The sequence below is a fragment of the Peromyscus californicus genome, unplaced genomic scaffold (genome assembly GCF_007827085.1).
Source record: "Peromyscus californicus insignis strain IS unplaced genomic scaffold, ASM782708v3 Scaffold_5__1_contigs__length_169319896, whole genome shotgun sequence".
NCBI lineage: Eukaryota > Metazoa > Chordata > Mammalia > Rodentia > Cricetidae > Peromyscus > Peromyscus californicus.
In genome coordinates this window covers 36,488,855-36,513,248 of record NW_026294573.1, presented here as the reverse complement: position 1 = coordinate 36,513,248, position 24,394 = coordinate 36,488,855, and the positions used below count along the sequence as shown (strand labels likewise).

At 51.7% G+C, this 24,394-nt stretch overlaps 1 protein-coding gene across 6 annotated transcripts; it reads left to right on the top strand.

Moving 5' to 3' along the window:
- On the top strand, nucleotides 1-24,394 carry Ptch2 (patched 2). 6 transcript variants are annotated; one of them, XM_052717514.1, is made up of 23 exons: nucleotides 3-3,114; nucleotides 3,524-3,716; nucleotides 13,020-13,209; nucleotides 13,312-13,381; nucleotides 13,524-13,615; nucleotides 14,214-14,409; nucleotides 16,574-16,695; nucleotides 16,831-16,978; nucleotides 17,060-17,191; nucleotides 17,281-17,436; nucleotides 17,528-17,620; nucleotides 17,967-18,092; nucleotides 18,183-18,301; nucleotides 18,409-18,767; nucleotides 18,864-19,000; nucleotides 19,089-19,176; nucleotides 19,268-19,410; nucleotides 19,495-19,675; nucleotides 19,794-20,074; nucleotides 20,184-20,321; nucleotides 23,071-23,213; nucleotides 23,304-23,403; nucleotides 23,637-24,394. In XM_052717514.1, the coding sequence occupies exons 1-23, from the start codon at nucleotides 3,043-3,045 to the stop codon at nucleotides 23,910-23,912; spliced, it is 3,555 nt and encodes a 1,184-aa protein (XP_052573474.1). In that variant the 5' UTR covers nucleotides 3-3,042; the 3' UTR covers nucleotides 23,913-24,394. The 6 variants fall into 6 exon arrangements, 5 of the variants coding, with proteins under 5 accessions (XP_052573475.1, XP_052573476.1, XP_052573474.1 ...); XM_052717513.1 differs by having other exon boundaries at nucleotides 4-3,114; nucleotides 18,409-18,757; nucleotides 18,864-19,176; XM_052717515.1 differs by lacking the exons at nucleotides 23,304-23,403; nucleotides 23,637-24,394 and having other exon boundaries at nucleotides 1-3,114; nucleotides 18,409-18,757; nucleotides 18,864-19,176; nucleotides 22,969-23,183.

Sequence of the window (24,394 nt, the reverse complement as noted above, 5' to 3'; positions counted from 1 at the left end):
AGGCTGCCCTTGAACTCACAGAGATCCACCTGGCTCTGCCTCCCGAGTGCTGGGATTAAAGGCGTGCGCCACCACTGCCCGGCTCTGTTTTATTTTTCAAGACAGGGTTTCTCTGTGTAGCCCTGGCTGTCCTGGAACTGGATCTGTAGACCAAGCTGACTGGAACTCAGAGATCTGCCTGCCTCTGCCTCCCAAGTGCTGAGATTAAAAGCATGTGCCACCATGCCCGGCCAGGCATCTTTATCTTATTCCTGCTAATCACATGGTTTCTGGCAATAGTTCTGACACTGCACCTCTTTCAGAAGCATCCATAGAAAGCCCCAGTGTGGTTATACCTGCAATCCTCCTTTCAAGACCAACCTTACTGAAGGCCAACCTTAACTACATGAGTCTGTGTGTCAAAAGCCCAAGCTAACTGTCATGATGCATGCCTATAATCCCAATATTTAGGAGGCTGAGACAGAAGGAGCAGAGCTTGAGACACACTCAACTACATATGGCCATCTTTTAAAAAAAAATGCTATGACTTTGCCACAACTGGCAGTTGATAGCAGCAGTCAGCTGGTGATGGAAGCAGAATCGAGGCTGAGGTGACTACACACCTATTTCTCTATGGACCTCTAGTTTGCAGAATCTGGTAAAAAAAAGAAAGATCTCAAGAAATGCCAGATCTGTCCTGGCATTATAATGCCACTCTGCTTATTCCAAGCAATTCCTGTCTTTATAGCCCCAAGATCAATGTAGGAGTCCTATAAAGCCCACTTTAGAGCTGTTTCTATTTCCAGAGTCTTGCTAGGAGTACACTTTCTCTGCAGAGGCCTTCTTCATATGACGGGGAAAAGTACTGTGCACACAGGCTTACTGTCTTTTTTTTAATATTTATCTTTATTTTTGTGTATGTGCCTGGGTACCTGTATGTTTATCATGTGTATGAAGTTGCCCTAGGAGGCCAGAAGGTTCTCTTGGCGCTGGAGTTACAGGCAGTTGTGAACTCTCCATTGTGGGTTCTGGTGAACTAAACCCAGGTCCTCTGCAAAAGCCAAAAGGTGATCTTAACTACTGAGCTCTCTCTCCAGCCCCCAGGCTTCCTTTCATGTCCAGGTGCCAGTCAGCCTCAGGGTCAGCCATAGTATTGTAGACAGATGCACTAATCTCTCCTTAGGACCCCACCCCTCAACCCAACTGCTATTTCCCTAAGACTAAACCCTAGAGCTGATGTTAATTCACACAAGTTTTCAAAAAGTTTGGCTGTATGTAGCAAGACCAAAAACATATTTATGCTTTTTGACCCAAACAACCCCATTTCTGGGAATCTGTCCTAAGGGCATTCTGCAAATGATTGATGGAAAGCCTGTGTAGTAACATGAAATATTTATGATTCAGTGATTAAAAAGTCTGGAAGATTGAGCAAGAGGCTAGCCAAATGTGTTAGCGGTATCAGAATAATAGATTTATTGCAGTCTTTTTCCCCCCCAAACTTTGTTTTGTTTGTTTTCTGAGACAGGGGCTCTCTAGGTAGCCCTGGCTGGCCCAGAGCTCTCTATGTAGACCAGGTTGGGGCCTGGAACTCACAAGAGATCCACCTCCCTCTGCCTCCTAAGTGCTGGGAATAAAGGTATATGCCACCATGCCCAGCTTCTTTCCCAAACTTTCCGTATTAGTTATTGATTTTTACCCTCCTATGCCATATCAGAGTTTATCAACCAGGAGCAAACAGAACAGCACAATCAGATGGGAAAGCTAGACATTTAACAAACAAGCTCTCTTCTCATCTCCTGTCATTTACACCTGGTTTCTTCAACTCTTATTGTTGAGCACCACTCACTTTCTAGCAGGGGAAAGACTTTCAGTTGCTGTGCATAAGTTATGTCATCACAAATACAATAATAAGACAGGCCGAGCCAATACAGGCCTGTATAATCCCTGAACTTGAGAGGTGGAGGCAATAGGGCCAGGAGTTCAAGATCAACCTGAGCTACCTGAGAACTTGTCTCTAAAAAACATTTTTAATTAAAATTTTAAAGATACAGTACACAAATAAACTGAGTGTTAATAAGAACCATAAAGAAAAAAAGCAATTATCCACCAAGAGCGAAAGGGAGTCAAGGAAGTCTTCCAAAAGTTTGGACTGATTGATTCAAGTTCAGGTTTGAAGTTTATCTGCCAAGACAAAGGGGCCCCAACATGTACAAAGGCAAGAATACGTGAACAACATGGTGGGTTTAGGAAATTACTGAGGGCAATTCGGGACGGGACGGCAGCTGAGTGGGTGTGAGGCACTTATGAGAGAAAAGGCTTTCGTTATAGTTGGATGGTGCAGGGTCCTGGGCTTTGGAACAATCGTGAGATTTGCATTTTAGAGCGATGACTCTGGCCTACATGGAGAGAGTGGAAAGGAGGTCTTTGGGGTTGCGCTGGGTCAGGAAAAAAGGGTGGCCCAAAGGGGACCAGCACACTCCCTTTCTCAACATCCTGACTGACACTTGGCCAGCGACTAGCGCCTCCAGGATCTCCCCCCCTTCTCCTCCCCTTGGGCCCCCGCGGGCGGGCAGGCGAGCTAGGGAGGCGAGGCAAGGGGTGGCCCTGCCTGGGTGGTCTCCTGCCCCGCCCCCTGCGGCGCCGTTACCTAGCAACGGATCCGGCAGCCGGGCTGCGGGTAATTTGCGGCCCGCTCAGCCAATGGGAGGGCGTCACCCCGGCCCGCTCCTTTTTCTGAGACTCCTGCTGCTTCCCGAGACCCGCAGTCGCCACCTTGAGCTGTGAGGTGCTTCTCAGCCAGCCGGTTCCACCCACACGCGGAGCCCACTCTGGACCGCGGCCCACGGATCCAGCGGGACTTAGCGCTGCGGGCCTGCACCACCCCGCACCGCCGCTCCAGGCTGCTCCTGTGCGTCTGCACCCGCGTCTCACCCACGACCGCACGTTCGCGACCCCTAGGAATCCCCAGCCGAATCCCCCAGACGGCACAAGGGGCCGAGCTAACCTATGGCCGCGCTCAGATAACGCAGGTTGGGGGCGTTCGCGCCCCCCATCCTCACCAGCATGGTTCGGCCGCTGACCCTTGGAGAGCTGCCTCCAGGCTACACACCTCCAGCTCGGTCCGCAGCTCCTCAGGTGAGTAAAAGAGAAGCTAGAAGAAGCGGGGGTTGTGTCTGTCACTTGAACTTCTCCGGGGTGGTGTGATGTTTACAGGTCAAGTGTTAACTGGATCTGTGAAGACAAGTTAGAACTATCAAGTGATGTGTTAGCTTATTTCTTATCATCTACTGGGTTCGCCTCTGTGCCCAACTGACAGCTAGTGTGTGTGCATGGCTCATAACGCTCAAAAAATGGGCATTCTCAGGTGTGCTTGTGGAGAAGGCACAGCGGAAGAGAGTTAAATCTTCAGTTTGAAGCATCTATCCGTAGCTGCTTCCTGCCGTGCATCCAGAAGTCAGGAAACCAGGACTTGACAGAGAGAGAGAAGGGAAGGATTCTGCATTGTTACTCTGACACCTGGCTGACCCTTCTCTTTCCATCTCAGATCCTAGCTGGAAGCCTGCAGGTTCCTCTCTGGCTTCGCGCTTACTTCCAAGGCCTACTCTTCTCCCTGGGGTGCAGGATCCAGAGACACTGTGGCAAAGTGCTCTTCCTGGGACTGGTAGCCTTTGGGGCTCTGGCACTGGGTCTCCGAGTGGCCGTAATTGAGACAGACTTGGAGCAGCTTTGGGTAGAAGGTGAGTTACACTGGCCATAGCTGCTTTGCTCTGTGGAGCTCAAGACAAAAGTCAGGATGAGGCCGGGCGGTGGTGGCGCTCGCCTTTAATCCCAGCACTTGGGAGGCAGAGCCAGGCGGATCTTTGTGAGTTCGAGGCCAGCCTGGTCTACAGAGCAAGATCCAGGAAAGGCACAAAGCTACACAGAGAAACCCTGTCTCGAAAACCTAAAAAAAAAAAAAAGTCAGGATGAGGAGCTGGCCACTGAGCCCCCGCGGGCCTGCCTGGTCAAGGATCTGGAAGGGCATCTCCCGATCAGAGCCTGTGTATCTGGGCATGTTGGAGAATGCCTACCTCTCCCCCACTCTCCCTCAGTGCTGTGAATGGAACCCAGGGCACATCTCTACTATCAAGCTGTATCCTCAGTCTCACACCTACCTCTCTCACCCATAAATGGACACCTCTAGGCGGTAGCATCCTATGAATAAGCTTACAGAATATTTATCTTTGACTATGTATGTGTGTTTATTTCGCATTTATAGCTAGCCTACTTTGTTTTGTTTTGTTTTGTTGTGAGACAGGGTTTCTTTGTGTGGCCCTGGCTGTCCTGGAACTTAATCTGTAGACCAGGCTGGCCTCAAAGATCCAGGGATCCACCCCCCTCTGCCTCCCCAGTGCTGGGATTAAAGGTGTGTGCTACCAGCACTAGTGAGCCTTTTTTTTTTTTTTAATTGTACATCAGAGTTTAAGAAGTGGAACAAGACTCATTTTTTCAGTAGCCAAAGAAAGTAAAGTGTGTGCTGGGATAAGTTCCATACAAAACAGAGCAGAGTGTAGTTGTGTTGTGTAAGAGAAGGCAGGGAGAGACCAGGAAACTGGAAGTGAGGACTGCCATTCTAGCTACTCAAGGGGTTGAGGCAAGAGAATTGCTTTCAGTCTAGGAATTCAACAGTGGCCTGTCTCAGAGAGACAGAGACAAAAGGACAGCCAGAAGGAAGATCTCTAGGGATGTAGCTGGTGGCAGACTGCCTGTCTAGCATGCCCAAGACCCTGGCTAAGTTTGATCCCCGACACTGGGAAGGGGGCGAGCCAGAGGAAAAAGAAAAGTTAGGTCTGGAAGGATAGGAACCCTTGATCAAAGCATCTGCCTGGACTTCTGGGTAGAAATCTCAGGCACCCAGGCCCCTGCAGCCATGTAGTGGAGACGTAACCTAGACTGCACTCTAATGCAATCGTCAGGGTCAAATGAGATCAAATCCCCACTTCCCAATGGAAGCATTAAGCAATTAATAATTTCAGCATGCCTCTGTTCTTCCCTGATGCCTGGTTTCATATGGCGGCTGTTTGACAAAGTCAGGGCCTACTCTTGTTCTCCCTGGGAAATCTGCATTTGTGGCCTCCCCAGACCTCCCCAGCCCTGGCCCACACCCAAGGCAGGTCCCAGGTCGCAGTCTCACACCCTTGAGTTATTTCAAATGCTGGCAAGTCCTAGGATACAGAGCAGATGTTTCTTGGAGCCTTTCTGTGTCTTGGGCTCCCACACCCCATCTCCACCCTCCCCCGAGCCCTCTGCAGATTCTTAAGCATTCACACTCTTAAGACAGCCCTAGGGTCCACAGCAGATGTTTCTTCCTGCCTGCCAGCCTGCCCCCAGCATCAGGACACACATGTGCATACACGCATATATGTGTGCGCCCACACAAACCGCTGCTGCTTGGGTGGTCCCAAATGACTTTTGAATATCCTGCCACAATAAAGTGAGTCTCCCTCCCTTCCCTTCCTCTTTCTGCCTCCCCCCCCACCCACCCCCGCCCCCGATCTTCCCCAATTAAACACTGCTTGAACATCCACATTGACTCATCTCCCTCCTGCCCTCCATCAAAGGCGGGACTCGTCCCTGCCAGGTCCTGCTGTTGTTAGGAGTAAGGGGATGGGAGCTGATTCCTAGGCTTTAGGGGCTATGGCCTCCCCGGGTCATGCAGGTGACCTTGACCTTGGGATCCTCCTGCCGTAGACTCCTTTGTATTGAGATTAGTAGGATCCCTGTCTCAGCAGTGACCCTGACATGATCTTTTCTCTATAGCTCTGTAGTTGAGTCTCCTCATTTAATGCCCTTCCCAATGAGGAGCTGATCAAGTTGAGAGGCGAAGAGACTTTCTTGTTTCTGGTTTTGCTAGGACGGAAGTAGGGGGAGCAGAACCTCAGTGAGCAGAGTTTCCTGAATTTTTTTTTTGGGGGGGGGGTAGGCAGTAGCTAGGGATCAAACACCACTACCTTGGTCTACTTAAAACTAAGGGTCCAAAAGTAGGTAGTTATGGGGCTGGAGAGACAAGTTGGTGAGGAAAGTGCTTCCTGTACAAACATGAGAACCCAGGTTCAGATCCCCACATCCACATAGAAGCCAGACATGGCGTGCACGTCTGTAACCCCAGCACTGGGTGAGTGGGACAGGCAGATTGTGGGACTGCCCCCTAGTCTCCCTGCGACCATGAGCCGCAGGCTCAGGCCGATCCCTTGTCTGAAAAAATAACGTGGAGGGAATAGAAAGAGGTCTTGGTAGCTAAGAGCATTTGCTGTGCAATCTTGAGGGTCGGAGTTCAGATCCCGGCACCCATGTGACAAGCTGAGTGTCACACACACACTCACCAGTAACCCCCAGCATCAGAGGAATGGAGGGTCTCCAGGATTTGCTGGCTTCAGGCCTAGCCAAGAAAACAGCTTCCAGGAGACAGACTCCTGATCCTCTTCTGCCTTCTTCATGTGGGCACAGGCATGCACACCTGCACACATGCACTCACAAATAGATAGTTCTGTAAACGACAAATGATAGCATGGAGCCTGACTGGAAGACAGGAGCAGCCAGCCAGTGGATGTGAGGGCAGGAGGTGATCACGCACCTGTTGGTGGGGCCAGCAGCAGCTCAAAGCTAAATGCCTAGGAGCTGATCTCAGTTCTCACTCATTACTGGTCCCTCCCTTTTAATGGTCCCTTACACAACTAACCCTTCCTTTCCACCCCTGTGATGGTGCCAGAGTTAAGACCTTTTCAGTCTTCCGAAAAACACACTAATTATATCATTAGGAGTCCTTGTAGCCACATGAAAGAGAGAAGGGGGTCCGTAGGACAGGAAGGAAGAAGGCTGAGGTTTTATTCTTGTAACAGGAGATTTGGCAATAGAGAATTCCGGGTGATTAGTCTGGCAGACATCAGCCAGGACCCGGGTTCTTTTTTTTCTCTGCTGTCTTCAGCACATCAGACTTGTCCTCGGGCTTATCCCAAGAAGCTCCTGCTCCTGGACATGGTGACACATACAATCCCAGCACCAGGGAGATGGAAGCAGGAGGATCAGTAGTTCGAGGCTAGCCTCAGCTACATCGTGAATTCAAGGCCAGCCTGGGCCAAATGATGATGATGGAGGAGTAAGAGGAGGAAAAGACAAGGAAGCTAAGTCACTCTGGACACGCGTAGAAGCAGAGGCAGGAGTATGTTGAGAGCCAGCCAGGGGTACATAGGCAGATCCTGTCCCCTGTAGTCCAGGCTGGCCCTGAACTTCTTCTTACTGAGGGATAACCTTGATTCTCCGGCTTTTGTGCCCTTCTTTTTTTTTTTTTTTTTTTTTTTTTTTTGGTTTTTCGAGACAGGGTTTCTCTGTATAGTTTTGGTGCCTTTCCTGGAACTCACTCTGTAGCCCAGGCTGGCCTCGAACTCACAGAGATTCACCTACCTGTGTCTCCCGAGTGCTGGGATTAAAGGCGTGCGCCACCACTGCCCAGCCTTTTGTGCCCTTCTAAGTGCTGAGGTTACAGATGTGTGCCACCACACTCAGTTATATGTAGTCCTGGGGGTCAAAGGTTGGCAAGCTGAATGATCTCCCCACTTCTGCATCTCTTTAAGTGATGAAGGCTGGATCTGTTTGCACAGGCCAATAATCTGAGTTACTTGGTGGACTGAGATAGTTTGAGGACTTCCTGAGCTACAGAGTGAGTTTAAGAGCAGCTTTGGCAGTTTATTGAAATGGTGTCTCGAGGTGTCAGGACTGGGGAAGTGGCTCGGTGGACAAAGTGCTTGCTCACTACACAAGCCTGTGCATCTGACTTCCGATTCCCAACACCTGTGCAAAGGCCCTGGGGCGCACATCCATAACTCCAGCACTGGGGTGGCAGAGCAGACTCTGTGGATCCTGGGCCTCACTGGCCAGTGATACAGCAAAAATGTGAGATCCAGGTTCAGCAAGAGAAGCTGTCTCAAAAAATGGAGAGTGATAGAAGAGGACACCAGGATATTAACCTTTGGCCTTCACATACCATGCACAGGCGCATGCACACACACACACACACAGAAGTATACACACACACACACACACACAGGCACATACACACGCATGCACACAGGCATACACATACATACTTAGAAGTACTGACATATGTAGCCTAGGTTCTATACTATGGAGGATGGGTGGGTTAATGGATGGATGGATGGATGGATGGATGGATGGATGGATGGATGGATGGATGGATAGATAGATAGATAGATAGATAGATAGATAGATAGATAGATAGATAGAGTGAAAAAATTTTGAGAAACTTCCAAGACAATTTCCTGTTTACTTGCCAAAATTATATTACTGGTAAATCCTTCAGTTAGCAAAATACAATGTGATTCTGTGATTGGCACCTTAGAAAATGTGTTTTGGGTGGGTTAATGGATGGATGGATGGATGGATGGATGGATGGATGGATGGATGGATGGATAGATAGATAGATAGATAGATAGATAGATAGATAGAGTGAAAAAATTTTGAGAAACTTCCAAGACAATTTCCTGTTTACTTGCCAAAATTATATTACTGGTAAATCCTTCAGTTAGCAAAATACAATGTGATTCTGTGATTGGCACCTTAGAAAATGTGTTTTTTGCCCTGTAGGGCTAGAGAGAAATCCAGGCATCCTTAATCAGTGGCCTTTCTGAGGATACCCAGTAAAATCAGTCATCTAGCAAAGAAGCTAAGGAAATGAATTGGCCTTGCCTTCCAATCTGCCTCCACATCGCCCCCTGGGGTACACAGAAATCTGGCCACTTCAGTCCCGTCCCGGCTTGGGGCCTTCCTGTCCTTGCCTCCTACCAGATCCTGCAGAGCCTCGGCTCTTCTGTGAGCCCCGTACACACTCCAGGCCCTCCGCTGTCTGATCGATCACTTCTTCAGCTTTGTTATGGCTCTTCCCTGGCTCACTCTTTTATTTATTTGGGTTTTTTTTTTTTTTTTTTTTTTTTTTTGGTTTTTTCGAGACAGGGTTTCTCTGTGTAGCTTTGCGCCTTTCCTGGAACTCACTTGGTAGCCCAGGCTGGCCTCGAACTCACAAAGATCCGCCTGGCTCTGCCTCCCGAGTGCTGGGATTAAAGGCGTGCGCCACCACCGCCCGGCTATTTGGGGTTTTTTTTATGTGCATGGGTGTTTGTCTACGTGTATGCCAAGTGCCTTCAGAGTCCAGAAGGTATCAGACCCTCTGAAGCTGGAGTTACAGACAGCTGTAAGCTGCCATGTAGGCGCTGGGAATTGAACCCCGCTCCTCTGAAAGAACAGCCAGTGCTCTTAACTTCTGAGCCAACTCTGTAGCCCACTAGCTCTCTTTTAGCAGTATCAAAACCCCAAACCTTTAATAGTGCATAGCACTAGAGTCAGGTCATCTAAGGTTCCTGTCTCGATCACAAGACTTGAGTCCCTACAATAGCTCTTAGGCCTTTACAGACAAAATTTTTGGACTAGTGCTTGTGAACATTAATACTGAAATAACGTACCAAATTACAGTCCATGGTGAACCTCTATAATACAGCAATGCTGTCAATTTTAAATGTTTGTTGATTTAGTAGATAGTAATTCATTGCCGTTTAGCTGTTCAAATGGGATCTTACACAGTAGTTCAAGTTAGCCTTAAACTCAGCAGTCCTACCTCAGCTACTTAAGTACCGGCTTTGGCTACATAGAAAATTTGAGGCCAGCCTAACTACTTGAGGCCCCATTGCAAAAAACAAAAGGCGTGGTAGGGTGCAGACATGAGGTATAGCTCAGTTGGGAGAGCGCATTTCCAGCTCTCGGAAAGCCCTGGTCGGTTCCCAGCTGCATATAACCAGGCATGTTTATCTCTGCAGGAGGCAGGAAGATTATTAGTACCCAGTCATCCTCAACTACATAGCAACATAGCAAGTTCAAAGCCAGCCTGAGCTACATGAGCCCTTCTCTCCAAAAAAGGAAGAAAAAAAAAAGTAGTAGATTAGAGGGATGTACCTAAGGACAGAGCCCTTGCCTGGCATGTGCCGTTAGAGTAGAGTTAGGGGAGAGTGTACACTGGTTAGCCAGTTATATCCCCGTTTGTAAAGGAACCAGCCTAGCAGATGCACTAATTTTCTGTTTTTCCCGCCTTCCTGCTGCTTTCCCAGCCATCCACAGTCATTTCTCCCCCTGGTTCCGCCTCCATTTTCTGTCATGTCATTTCTCTTCCAACAGCCACTGCCTACAATTCCATCTCTGCCCTCTGGTGTGCAGTCATTCCCTAGGTCTTTGGCGTGCCTTTATTCTAACAGTACCAAGGTGGCACTCTCTGCCTCTTTGGTTGTTTGGTTGTTTTTTGGTTGTTTGGTTGGTTAGCTCACTGTGTAGCCAGGCTGTTGTGAGCCCATGACATTCAACACCAGTCCTCCTGCCTCAACTTTTGAAGTGCTGGACTTGCAGGGGGGAGCCTCCACACCCAGCCTTATTTAACATGAGTAAACTGGGCTGGAGAGATGGCTTGGTGGTTAAGAGCACTGACTACTCTTACAGAAGATCCAGGTTCGATTCCCAGCACCCACATGGTGGCTCAAACCATCTGTAACTCGGGTTCCAGAGGATGTGACCTCTAAGGGCCCCAGACAGGCACCTGTTGCACATACGTACATGCAGACAAAACATTTGTGCACATAAAATAATAAACCTAAAAAAATATTTTTTAGTATTTTAAAATAAATATATAAAGGTGAGAATTGAGGCTGAGAGAGAGTAATTTGTCAAGACACGGACTATCAGGGCTGGAGAGATGGCTAGAGACCTCTGCTCTTCCAGAGGTCGTGAGTTCAATTCCCAGCAACCACATGGTGGCACACAACCATCTATAATGCATTCAGGTGCCCTCTTCTGGCCTGCAGGCATAAATCCAGGCAGAATACTGTATACGTAATAAGTAAATCTTAAAAAAAAAAAGACACGGCTTGGGCCTGGGGTCAGGCCTGAAGAGAGCTTTGTTCTTATCCCCGGACCCACTGCCTTCTCCCATGGACAGTGTGTTCTCTCTGCCTGCCCTGATATCTGTTCTCGGTTGTCAGCTGACATTTGTCTTTTCTGTCCGCATTTTATCGGGAGGATTCTTTAGTCTTGCTCGTGAATTTTAAGTTGTGTTCTCTCCCTGCTTTCTTATCATGTCTCCCCCAGTTTCTTCCTTCTCCCTCGCCTCTGTGTCCTCACTTACAGGGGCCCTTCTCTCTGTCCTGTCCTCCTGCCTCCCGTCTGGCAGCCACTAGCCTGGTGGAGTAAATACTGCAGTGTAGACTGGGGACATCGGTGGGTGGGGAAGAAGGGTAAATGGCCTGGATAGAAAAGCAGTGGCCAGGGGCTGGAGAAGTGCCTCAGGTTAAGAGGTTAAGAGCAGTGACTGCTTTTCCAGGGGTCCTGAGTTCAGTTCCCGGCAAGCTCTGGTGCCCTCTTCTGGCCTGCAGGCATACATGAAGGCAGAACACTGTATACATGATAGATAGATAGATGATGGATAGATAGATAGATGATAGATAGATAGATAGATAGATAGATAGATAGATAGATAGATAGATCTTAACAAAGAAAAGAAAAGCAGTGTGGCCGTACTCGACTATTCATGAGGGATGGCATAAGGGATTGAGCATGCATGGAAATCTGGGTGAGTGAGGTGAGCCTGTGTGAAAAAGAGATTGGCTACTGGGAATGGTGGCCTACACCTGTAATCTCAGCACTTGGGAAGTAGAGGTAGGAGGACTGTCCCTAGTTTGAGACCATCCTGGCTACCCGGTGAGTTCTAGACCAGCCAGGGCCACAGAGTGAGGGGGTAAAAAACAAAAGGCAGGGAGCAGGTGAAGGTGGATCCCTGAGGGCGACGGTGGCTAGCCAGAAAGGCCGCCAGGCAAGTAGAAGCCAAACTGAGCCCGAGCACAGACCAAACCCACAGTGCCCTGCTGTGGCCCTCACCCTCCTCCAAATCATAGGTCATATCGCCCTCAAAATGTCCCTTCTTAGCATGGGGGGATGGGGGTAGGACACAGACGGGACGGGAAGACAACAAAAATATCCCTTCCTTTCTCAAGTCCCAGTTGCACGACGTAACTCCATGGGTAGCACAATGTAAAACTTGAGGGATGCGGGGATCGAGAAAGCCAAGGCAGGCGTGGCTGTCAGTGAGGCCCAGGAATGGGGTCTGGGTCTCTGGCCCTCCTTGATTTCACCTCTTCAGGCACGGGAGCCAGGGCCCATCTTGAAGTGTGACACTGAAGACTGACTCTCCCCCTTGCACATGGGCTGCAGGGTCCGTCATTACCAGATGCTGCCGTCACCACCCTGTGCCCCTAACTAGAAGCAGCCTCTACTCCCCACAGGCCCCTGTGGGCCCTCCTTGCCCTGTCCAGCTAAGCAGAGTGGGGCTGAGAGCACCTTACCTGGCTGTTCCTATAACCCTGAAAGCCCAGCTCACACTGATATTTCCCTTTTGAACCCAGGACCATGCACATCCTGTGCGGGCACTCTACCATTGAGTTACACCTATTCAATTTTTCAAGCCTTTGCTTTGAACCCCACCAATCTGGGTCATGCTGGAACTCTAGACCACCATAGAGTCCTGCTGACTAAGAAGAGGGGCAGGAGCCGGGCGGTGGTGGCGCACGCCTTTAATCCCAGCACTCGGGAGGCAGAGCCAGACGAATCTCTGTGAGTTTGAGGCCAGCCTGGTCTACAAAGTGAGTTCCAGGAAAGGCGCAAAGCTACACAGAGAAACCCTGTCTCGAAAAACCAAAAAGAAGAAGAAGAAGAAGAAGAAGAAGAAGAAGAAGAAGAAGAAGAAGAAGAAGAAGAAGAAGAAGAAGAAGAAGAAGAGGGGCAGGAGATTGCTGGGGCAGGGGCTATCCGTCTGGGCAGTAAGCCCACCAAGGAGAAGGCAGAGACCCTTCCACAGCATTTCCTGGCCTGGGGCCCTCAGATATTTGGGGACCCCATTTCTCAGAGCTCTGGCCTACCTGGGCCCTTCCCCCAGCCTTTTCCCTTTGCTCTGGCAGTGGACAGCCGGGTGAGCCGGGAGCTGCATTACACCAAAGAGAAACTGGGAGAGGAGGCTGCCTACACCTCTCAGATGTTGATTCAGACTGCACGCCAGGAAGGGGGAAGCGTCCTCACCCCCGAGGCCCTGGGCCTTCACCTCCAGGCAGCCCTCACAGCCAGTAAAGTACAAGTGTCACTTTATGGGAAGTAAGTCTGGCTGAGCCCTGGGAGGCTGGGCACGATGCATGCTGTGGAAGTTCCAGAACGGGGTCCCTCTTCTACTGGTCACCTGTGCCCTGGCTGTTGCAGGTCCTGGGATTTGAATAAAATCTGCTACAAGTCAGGCGTTCCGCTTATTGAAAATGGAATGATTGAGCGGGTGAGTACCCCAGACTGTTCCCAAGTGCTGGGTAGAGGCACTGTGGGAAGGCTCAGGGACTCCACTGGGGGTAGGGATGTTGGGAGGATTGCAGAGGGTATCCTAGGGGCGGGACCAATGCGACCTGGGGTGTCCTTGGCAGATGATTGAGAAGCTGTTTCCATGTGTGATCCTCACCCCGCTTGACTGCTTCTGGGAGGGAGCCAAACTCCAAGGAGGCTCTGCCTACCTGCCGTGAGTGCTGCCCCAGCCCCTGGAGCCCTGTTTCATCTCCTGCCAGGGACTCCCCCCTCCCCACCCCACCCCCCACACCCCACACACAGAAAGGAGATGTGTGGGGGCATGAATGAAAAGCCTGGTGAAAGCCTTGCCAACAGGAGCAGCCTGGGCTGCCCAAGGCTCTCCACCTGCCTCTCCTCACCTCTGAAGGGAAAGAGGGCCTGTCTGGTTTAGACAGAACACAGATCCTCAGGCAAAGCTCTCTAGAGACTTTGCTCCTCGAGGTAGCTGACGGTCAACTGAATTGTTGCTTGGATTAAAAAGAAAGCCTGTTAGCTGCAGGTGCGTGTCTGGATATAGGTTAGGACCAAGGGTCAACGTAGTGTAGACTAGTAAGGCTTTTCTGGACCTGTCCACATATCAATCACATATCTAAGGTCTGTCTCAGCCCCTTTAGTGGCCAAAGCTCACCGCAGCAGCTTGGTAGCGGAGGCAGCCCAAGCTTTGCCCACTGTCCTCGTGGAAGAGGTCCTTGGAGTGAAGCAGGGGCCCACGGCCACAGTCGGGGGCAGGCATTGATTTCTGATCTTCATTAACCACCGGCTTTCCCCAGGGGCCGTCCTGATATCCAGTGGACCAACCTGGATCCCCAGCAGCTGCTAGAGGAGCTGGGCCCCTTCGCCTCTCTGGAAGGCTTCCGGGAGCTGCTCGAAAAAGCACAGGTGGGCCAGGCCTACATGGGGCGACCTTGTCTGGACCCTGATGACCAGCACTGCCCTCCTAGTGCCCCCAACTACCACAGCAGGCAGGTGGGTTCCTGCCAGGTCTGCCGAGAACAGTTTCCCATCCTTCTTTCTTCCCTGTGTGTTTCTATGTTCTGAGAGGTGTTCTGCCCACCTCCGTTTTCTGGAAACACACACACACACACACACACACACACACACACACACACACACACACACACGTTCCATTCTCATTCACTTCTAAAGAACCCTCAAGTAGCACAAAAACTGCAACCACCACTAACTACTCCTCCTTCTCCTCCCCCTTCTCCTCCTCCTACCCTCCTTCCCTCCCCTCCTCTTCCCCTCCTCCTCCTCCTCTTCTTCTGTAGGTATGTGTGCCTGAATGTGGGTACTAAGTGCATGTGAGTGTAGGTACCCAAGGAGACCAAAAGTGTTGGATCCTCTGGACCTGGAGTCACAGACATTGCTGCCTGACCTGGGGGCTGGGAACCAAACTTGGGTCTCTTGGAAGAGCAGCAAGTGTTCTTAACCTCTGAGCCATCTCTCCAGCCCCCTCTCCTTTTCATTTTGTTTTTCAGTATTTTGTTTTATTCTTTTTCTCTTTGTTATCATGTGGTTTATTTGTTTTTGGAGGGCAGGGGTAAGACAGGATTTTTTTTTGTTTGTGTGTGGGGGGGGGGGGGGGTAAGACAGGGTCTCACTATACATCCCTGGCTGGCCTGGAACATACTGTGTAGAGACCCCCCCCCCCCCCCCCCCCCCCCCCCAGACACAGAGACCCACCTGCCTGTAGGCGGATTTTTTGTCAGGACTGTCTGCTCCTCAATAATGACATGGAGATTTAGTATTAATTATGAAATCTTGGCCTTAGCTCAGACTTGTTTCTAACTAGCTCTTATAATTAAGTTAACCCATACTTTTAATCTTGTGTTCTTCCACGCACTCATTACCTTGTCTCCATTATGCCCATCCTGGTTTTATCTCTCTTCTGACTGGTGACTCTGCCTTTCTTCTTCCCAGGATCCAATCTGCCCAGAAACCCTGCCTAGCTATTGACTGTTCAGCGTTTTTTAAACCAACCAGAGTGACATGTCTTCACAGTGAACAAAAAGATTATCCAACACCTGCCTCTGCCTCCCAAGTGCTAGGATTAAGGGCTATACCTTGCTTTTAGTCTTACTTTGTCTTTAAAGATTTATTTGGGGAGGCAATATACATATATGGGGTGCCTATGGAAGCCAGAAGAGGGTGTCAGATCCCCAGGAGCTGGAGTTGCAGGTGGATGTGAGATGTTGAGTGTGGCTGCTGGGAACCAAACTCTGATCCTCTGGAAAAGCAGGAGGGCGCTCGTAGCCTGCTGAACTCCTCTCCAGCCCTTGTTTCAGGTTCTTGCAATGGGGTCTTGCTATATAGTCCTCGATGGTCTAAAACTTGCAATGTGGATCAAGTCAGCCTCAGATTTTCAGCAGTCCTCCTGTGTCTGCCTCTCCAATACCAAGATATTAGGTGTTCAACTGACGTACACAGCTCTGTCAGTTTTTGTCAGGGTTCCCTGTAGCTCGGGTTGACCTCCCGTTCACTGGGTAGTTTAGGATGGCCTTGAACTCATGATCCTCCAACCTCGACTTTCCAAGTGCCGGGGTCACAGGTGTGTGCCACCACACCCGCGTCGCTTTCCATCCACCTTCTCTTCTTCCTTTTGGGCTTTCCCCCCGGATTAAGCCTCTCCTACAGCCAGGCCTCTCAACTCACAGTGGACCTCCCTCCTCTGCCGCTTAAGTGCTGGGGTTGTGACCGTGGCCACCATTAGGAGCTGCCTGTCCTTCTCTAAACTCAGGGCCAGACCTTATCAAAATAGACTAGACGGAGCTAGGCAAGGGACACACGCCTTTGATCCCAGCACTCCGGAGGCAGAGACAGGTGGCTTTCTTGATTTCAAGGGACTTGAACTACATAGAAAGTTGCAGTCTGTCCAGGGCTACACAGTGAGACACTGTCTCAAAAATACTACTACTAAAGGCTGGCGGTGGTGGCGCACGCCCTTAATCCCAGCACTCGGGAGGCAGAGGCAGGCGGATCTCTGTGAGTTCCAGGCCAGCCTGGACTGCCAAGTGAGTTCCAGGACAGGCGCAAAGCTACACAGAGAAACCCTGTCTCGAAAAACCAAAACAAACAAACAAACAAACAAAATCTAAAGACTTAGAAACTTCTTTCTATTCCCCTCTAGGCTCCCAATGTGGCTCAAGAGCTGAGTGGGGGCTGCCATGGCTTCTCCCACAAGTTCATGCATTGGCAAGAGGAACTGCTGCTGGGAGGCACAGCCAGAGATCTCCACGGACAGCTGCTGAGGTCGGGCCTCCCCTGGGACTTGGTGAGGGGACCTGGGAATCCACACTGTAGTCTAGGCAGCTCTGGAGAAAGCACCCCACAAACCCACACCGACCGTTGAGGCCGGCTCTGACTCCCACTCCTGTACCCCACCAGGGCAGAAGCCTTGCAGAGCACCTTCCTGCTGATGAGTCCCCGCCAGCTGTATGAGCACTTCCGGGGTGACTACCAGACTCACGACATTGGCTGGAGTGAGGAGCAGGCCAGCACAGTGCTACAGACCTGGCAGAGGCGCTTTGTGCAGGTCAGTGTGGGCAGAGAGGAAGCCCAGTTCTCTGAGGCCCTGCCTTCCTCCTGTCCCCTCACGCTCACCCTGTCTCTGCAGCTAGCCCAGGAGGCTCTGCCTGCCAATGCATCCCAGCAGATCCACGCCTTCTCCTCCACCAGCCTGGACGATATCCTGCTCGAGTTCTCTGAAGTCAGTGCCCCCCGTGTGGCGGGAGGCTATCTGCTCATGGTGGGTCCTGCGTCTAGCAACCTTGCCTCCCCTCCAGCGGGTCTCCACCCTGGAAATCCCTGTCTGAGATTGTGTCCTGTCCCCCACAGCTGGCCTACGCCTGTGTGACGATGCTACGGTGGGACTGTGCCCAGTCCCAGGGTGCCGTAGGTCTTGCTGGGGTGTTGCTGGTGGCCCTGGCAGTGGCCTCAGGCCTTGGACTTTGTGCCCTGCTCGGCATCACTTTCAATGCTGCTACTACTCAGGTAGACCAGGACTGGGGGTCAGCCTTTGGGGGGCCATCTCCAGGCTACATGGTTCCTCCAGATGATTGATTTCCCCCCTCTGCCCCTCCAGGTCCTGCCCTTTTTGGCTCTGGGCATCGGCGTGGATGACATATTCCTGCTGGCACATGCCTTCACAAAGGCCCCACCTGACACCCCTCTCCCAGTAAGGACATATCCACCAGCCTGGGCCCATCTGTAGTTCATCAAAGTGGCTAAGAGCCTCTTGGTTTGAGTAATCTTGTCTGATTGGCTCATTAACCTTTTTGTACGTTCATCTTCCATGTAGAAATGGGAGTAATAGTAGCAGTGTTTATGTCCTGAGGGCTGGCACAGGATGAGCCATGTAATTCCAGACTTAGAACAGCACATGCCCATTCCCGGTACCTGACAACTGTGGACTGCTGTGGCATCAGAATTCCATTTCTGCCAAGTTTCTGAGCCTCCCCTACTGTCTTGAAGTCCCACAGCCCTCCCTGTGACCTGAGTGTGTCCCTGCTCTGTCCTGGCAGGAGCGCACGGGTGAATGCTTGCGGCGCATGGGCACCAGTGTCGCACTCACATCCATCAACAACATGGTCGCTTTCTTCATGGCTGTCCTGGTCCCCATTCCTGCACTGCGGGCTTTCTCCCTCCAGGTGAGGCCTCATGGATGGGCAGGTGGGATAGGGTGGACACGGAGCGCGGAGCATGCCTCATCCGACCGTCATCCCTTCCTGTCTCCCCAGGCAGCCATAGTGGTCGGCTGCAACTTTGCAGCCGTGATGCTTGTCTTCCCAGCCATCCTCAGCCTCGACCTGCGCCGCCGCCACCGCCAGCGCCTAGATGTTCTCTGCTGCTTTTCTAGGTGCTGTCCCCGTGTGCCCACCCTTTTCCTTCCTCAGCCTCATCCTAGACCGTCCCCTCCCCTGCGCCTCAACATATGACTCATCCCCTTCTCTCTGACTCTTCCAGCCCCTGCTCTGCTCAAGTCATTCAGATCCTGCCCCAGGAGCTGGGGGACAGAACAGTACCAGTGGGCGTCGCCCACCTGACTGCCACGGTGCAAGCTTTTACCCACTGCGAAGCCAGCAGCCAGCACGTAGTTACCATCTTGCCTCCTCAAACCCACCTGATGTCCCCACCTTCCGACCCACTGGGCTCTGAGCTCTACAGCCCTGGAGGGTCCACACGGGACCTTCTAGGCCAGGAGGAGGGGACAAGGCCGAAAGCAGCCTGCAAGTCCCTGCTCTGTGCCCACTGGACTCTTGCCCATTTTGCCCGCTATCGGCTTGCACCCTTACTGCTCCAGACACAAGCCAAGGTTAGTCCAGGTGCGGCAGAACAGCAACTCGGCATGTCTGGCTCCAAGGAGGGCGGAGGGCTGGAGGGCAGCCCTGGGCTTCCTGCTTAGTCCCGGCTTCCCGCAGGCCCTGGTGCTGGCGATCTTTGGGGCACTTTTGGGCCTGAGCCTCTATGGAGCCACGTTGGTACAAGATGGGCTGGCCCTGACAGATGTGGTACCTCGGGGCACCAAGGAGCATGCCTTCCTGAGCGCCCAGCTCAGGTACTTCTCCCTGTATGAGGTGGCCTTGGTGACCCAGGGTGGCTTTGACTACGCCCACTCCCAACGCGCCCTGTTTGATCTGCACCAGCGTTTCAGCTCCCTCAAGGCCGTGTTGCCCCCGCCCGCCACCCAGGCGCCCCGCACCTGGCTGCACTACTACCGCAGCTGGCTGCAAGGTGAGAGACCAAGAGACCAGCACCTAGGGATGCTGCAGAGCGAAGTCTTTAGAGCCGTAGGCCCATCCTGGCCCATCCTGTGTACCTCCAGGTATCCAGGCGGCCTTTGACCAGGACTGGGCTGCCGGACGCATTACCCGCCACTCTTACCGAAACGGCTCTGAAGATGGCGCCCTGGCTTACAAACTGCTCATCCAAACCGGGAATGCCCAGGAGCCTCTGGATTTCAACCAGGTAAGGAGTGCGCGGACCGGTCAAAGAGCACTGGTGGGCTCCAGACCTCATGGCCCAGGCCTTTAACCTTCTCTGCCTTCACAGCTGACCTCAAGGAAACTGGTGGACAAGGAGGGACTGATTCCACCAGAACTCTTCTACATGGGGCTAACTGTGTGGGTGAGCAGTGACCCCCTGGGCCTAGCAGCCTCTCAGGCCAACTTCTACCCCCCACCTCCCGAATGGCTGCACGACAAATACGATACCACTGGGGAGAACCTTCGCAGTGAGTGCTGGGGGAGCTCACCTAGAACCTGGTCCTCAGCCACACGGGCCCTGACCCTCCGCGCCCCCCCCTCCACTGTTCCCCTCACCCTCCCTCTGTCCCTCTGTCCTCTCCACAGTCCCAGCAGCCCAGCCTTTGGAGTTTGCCCAGTTCCCCTTTCTGTTGCATGGACTCCGAAAGACTGCAGACTTTGTGGAAGCCATCAAAGGGGCCCGGGCGGCGTGCTCAGAGGCAGGCCAGGCAGGAGTGCGTGCCTACCCCAGTGGCCCCCCCTTCCTCTTCTGGGAGCAGTACCTGGGGCTGCGGCGCTGCCTCCTGCTGGCGGTCTGCATCTTGCTGGTGTGCACCTTCCTGGTCTGTGCTCTGCTGTCACTCAATCCGTGGACAGCCGGCCTCATAGTGAGTATTTGCAGGGTGGAGTGGGAGAGACCCCAGTGGCACCCACCCTGCCCTGTCCAGACCAGCACTCCTCCTGCCAGGAGCCCTGGGTAAGGCCTGCCCTCCACAGGTGCTGGTCCTGGCGATGATGACTGTGGAGCTCTTTGGTATCATGGGATTCCTGGGCATCAAGCTGAGTGCCATCCCTGTGGTGATCCTTGTGGCCTCTGTAGGCATTGGTGTTGAATTTACAGTTCACGTGGCTCTGGTAAGCATAGGCCCTGGGAGGAAAGGTCAACCGATCAGTATTTAACAAAAATGGTGAGATCACCTCTGTGTACTAAGAACTATCTAAACGGTTAAACTGGGCATAGAGGTTGCACACATGTATTATTTTTTAACTAGGCGGTGGTGGCACAGGCCTATAATCCCAGCTCTTGGGAGGCAGAGGCAGGCAGGCAAATCTCCATGAGTTCTAGGCCATCCTGGTCTACAAAGCGAGTTCCAGGACAGCCATGGCAGGTACACAGAGAAACCCTGTCTTGAGAAACTAAAATAAATAAATAAATAAATTATGATTTATTTAAATTCATTTTGTGTGCTTTGGTGTGAAGGTGTCAGATCCCCTGGAACTAGAGTTATAAACAGTTGTGAGCTGCCATGTGGGTGTTGGGAATCAAAGCCAGGTCCTCTGGAAGAGCAGTCAGTGCTCTTAACCACTGAGCCATCTCTCCAGCCCCGGTTGCACACCTTTTATCGCAGCGCTCAGGAGGTAGAGGTGAGCAGATCTCTATGAATTGGAGGCCCAGCCAAGGTTACATAACAAGATCCCGCCTAACAATGAGAACAACAACAAACAGAATTGGCAGGGCCGGAGGCAGACATAGTGGCGGGGACTTGTCATTCCATCATCTGGTAGATAGAGGCAGCAGCACGCCTTTAATCCCAGCACTAGGGAGGCAGAGGCAGGCCTTGAGTTCTCTTTTTGGTTGTTGTTGTTTTTGAGACAAGGTTTTATTAGGCAGCTTTGGCTGTCCTGGAACTAGCTCTGTAGGCCAGGCTGACCTCAAACTCTGTAGCTGAGAATGACTTTGAACTCCTAATCCTCCTGCATGCAGTTGTTACAGATGTGCGAAACCACCACGTGGGGCCCAGTTCTTTCATCAAGCATTGACTGCTGTACTACTTACAACTTTTCTTTTTTATGTACATGAGTGTTTTGCTCACATGTGCCTGCCTGGTGCCCACAGAGGCCAGAAGAGGGTGTTGGATCCCCGGAACTGGAGTAACAGATGATTGTGAGCCGCCATGTGGGTGCTGGGAATGGAACCTAGGTCCTCTGCAAGAGCAACAATGCTGTCAATCACTGAGCCGTCTCTCCAGCCTTAATAATTACATCTTAATTAGTCCAGATGGCCAGTAAATAAGTAAACAAATGAGGGCCACATCTGTAGTGAGAAAAACCAAAGGCCTGTTTGGAATGGCGTACAGGCAGAATGGAAGGAGGGAAGATAGGAAGCATTATTTTCCCTGAGGCAGTCTCATGTCATTTAGGCTGACCTCCTACCACCCATGTGGCTGGGGATAACCTTCAACTCCTGATCCTCCTGTCTCTGCCTCCTCCGTGTCTGGGTTCGCCACCATGCCTGGCTTCAAATTGCATGGGGTATGAAGCGATGTGGGTATGAAGGAGGGATTCTACTAAACAAATGTGTTAGAGCCAAAGAGGGTCCAGGACTCCCCAGAGCTTCCCATTCTCAAGCCAGCTGAAGCACCAGCACACCACTTAGTCTCCACAAACAGCATCCTTCTCCCGACAGCCCCATACTAATAGATTCCAAGAACAGTATAGTAGCTGGTGTAATAGTACATGTCTGTAATCCAAGCACTCAGGAGTCAAAAACAGCAGCATCACCACAATTTTAAGGGCAGCCTGGTATACATAGTAACCTGAAAGACCTTGTCTAAAACAAACAAACAAATAATCAAACAAAAAAAGCAATATATGAATAGGGCATAGTGGGATACACCTATAATCCCATACTTGGTTGGTGGAGGCAGGAGGAGTTCATCCCCAGCTATGTAACAAGTTTGAGGCCAGCCTGGTTCACACAGTGAGTTCCAGGATAGCCAGCGATACACAGGGAAACCGTGTCTTGAAGAAAAAAAAAACTACCCTGAAGGTAAGCATGGCGGCACAAACCTCTATTTCCAGCACTTGAGACACAGATGCAAACAGATCTGTCTATATAGCGAGTTCCAGAACAGCCAGGGCTACATAGTAAGACCCTGTTTCAAAAACAAACAAAAAAGCTACCCTGAGAAGTACATCACCATGTTGTCTATCCTCCTGGGCCAGGAGTTGGCACACATTTTTTTATTACATATTTTTAATTTTGAGGGAGGGGGTCTTCAGAGGACAGTTACAGTAGCTAGTTCTCTACTTCCAGTTTGTAGGTCCTGGGAATTAAATTTAAGTCATCAGACTTGGCCGCAAGCACCTGTATCCACTGAACCATCTTGCTGGCCCCATGCACACTTTTTTGTAAAAGGCCAGGTAGTCGGGCGGTGGTGGCGCACGCCTTTAATCCCAGCACTCGGGAGGCAGAGCCAGGCGGATCTCTGAATTCGAGGTCGGCCTGGACTACCAAGTGAGTTCCAGGAAAGGCGCAAAGCTACACAGAGAAACCCTGTCTCGAAAAACCAAAAAAAAAAAAAAAAAAGGCCAGGTAGTATTCGTTTCAGACTCGGCAAGTGACATAACCTTACCATCATAGCACGAAAGCTGACTGACCAAACACCATTGACACTTATCTGGGCATTGCTGTGTGGCCAGACACCTCTAATGATACCAAATGGACACAACCATGCTTCCAGACCACTCCCATGAAGTTAGTTCACCTGGCCTTCTGTAGGGGAAGACCTGGGTGCGCCCTGGAATGGGTAAACAGCCACTGGAGACATTGGATGAGCTGGCTGTGACTGGCAGAAGAAGAACTCCAGGACTCTCTCCCTAGGGCTTCCTGACCACCCAGGGTAGCCGGACCCTGCGGGCTGCTTGCGCTCTAGAGCAAACATTCGCCCCTGTGGCCCATGGGGCCGTCTCCACGTTGCTGGGTCTGCTCATGCTCGCTGGTTCCAACTTCGACTTCATTATAAGGTACAAGAGGGCTCAGGAAGAGGGGACTACCCACCCTGGCCTGGGGCCTGGCCACTGACCCTCTTTCCTCCCCCTCCCCCCCCCCCCCAGGTACTTCTTCATGGTGCTGACAGTGCTAACCCTCTTGGGCCTGCTCCATGGACTCGTGCTGCTGCCTGTACTGCTCTCCATCCTGGGCCCCCCACCACAGGTGACCAGACTCTCCCTCTGTCCTCCCCCTAAGGGACAGGGTGGTAAAGCAAGGGAAGGGACAGACCAAATGCCTTCGGCCTTCAGTGGGACCAGCCTTAGTCTTTCAGGACCCAGAGCAGAGGGTCTGCCCAGCCTTGCAATCTTGTTTTGTGAGCTCTGATGGGAGCCCAGCCTGTCAGCAGTAGTGGCGGTCTCCATGAAGGGGCTCACTGGGACTGGGGTCTCTTCCAGGTGGTACAGATGTACAAGGAGAGCGCACAGGTCCTAAGCCCTGCAGCTCCACTGGGAGGAGGTGGGCTCAGGTGGGGCATGCCCCCTACCCTGCCCCAGAGTTTTGCCAGAGTGACTACCTCCATGACTGTGGCCCTCCACCCACCACCACTACCTGGAGCCTACATTCACCCAGCCTCTGATGAGCCCACGTACTCCCCCGCTGCCACCCTAGCCGCTGACACCTCTGGCAGCCTCAGGACTGGAGGACCAGGACCGGGTCCAGCCACTGAGTGAAAGAGCATCTGAATCGCAGAGACCCTACGTGACGTCACTGGGAAGCAATGGGTGTGGTGTGAAATGCACGATGGACCCCTGGAAGGCCCTATGCTGCTCGCTGCTTCTCCTCCCCTGACTCGGCCACCCCACACTTACACCCAAAGAGAACAGCTACTGCTTGGCTGAGAGCCTCCTAACGCATAGGCCTCATGGAACGTATGTGTGTCCAGGTTGGGGTGAAAGGCGCATTCTAGCTGCAGTGCAGCCCTGTCTTCTGCCCCACACAGTCACCTCAGCGGACCAAGCCTGAGGGTGCTTAGCACACTCTCCCAGGCCTCGCCCTTCATTGCTTGGTGACTCCTAAGGAGGCCTTCTGTACCTCTTCCCACCTCCTGCCATATAAATTATTTATACGAAGATGTTTATTTTTGTATATAGATGCTATTGCTGCTGAAAGTTTTATTTTTAAAGAGTAAAATATATTCTATACAAACTCCTTT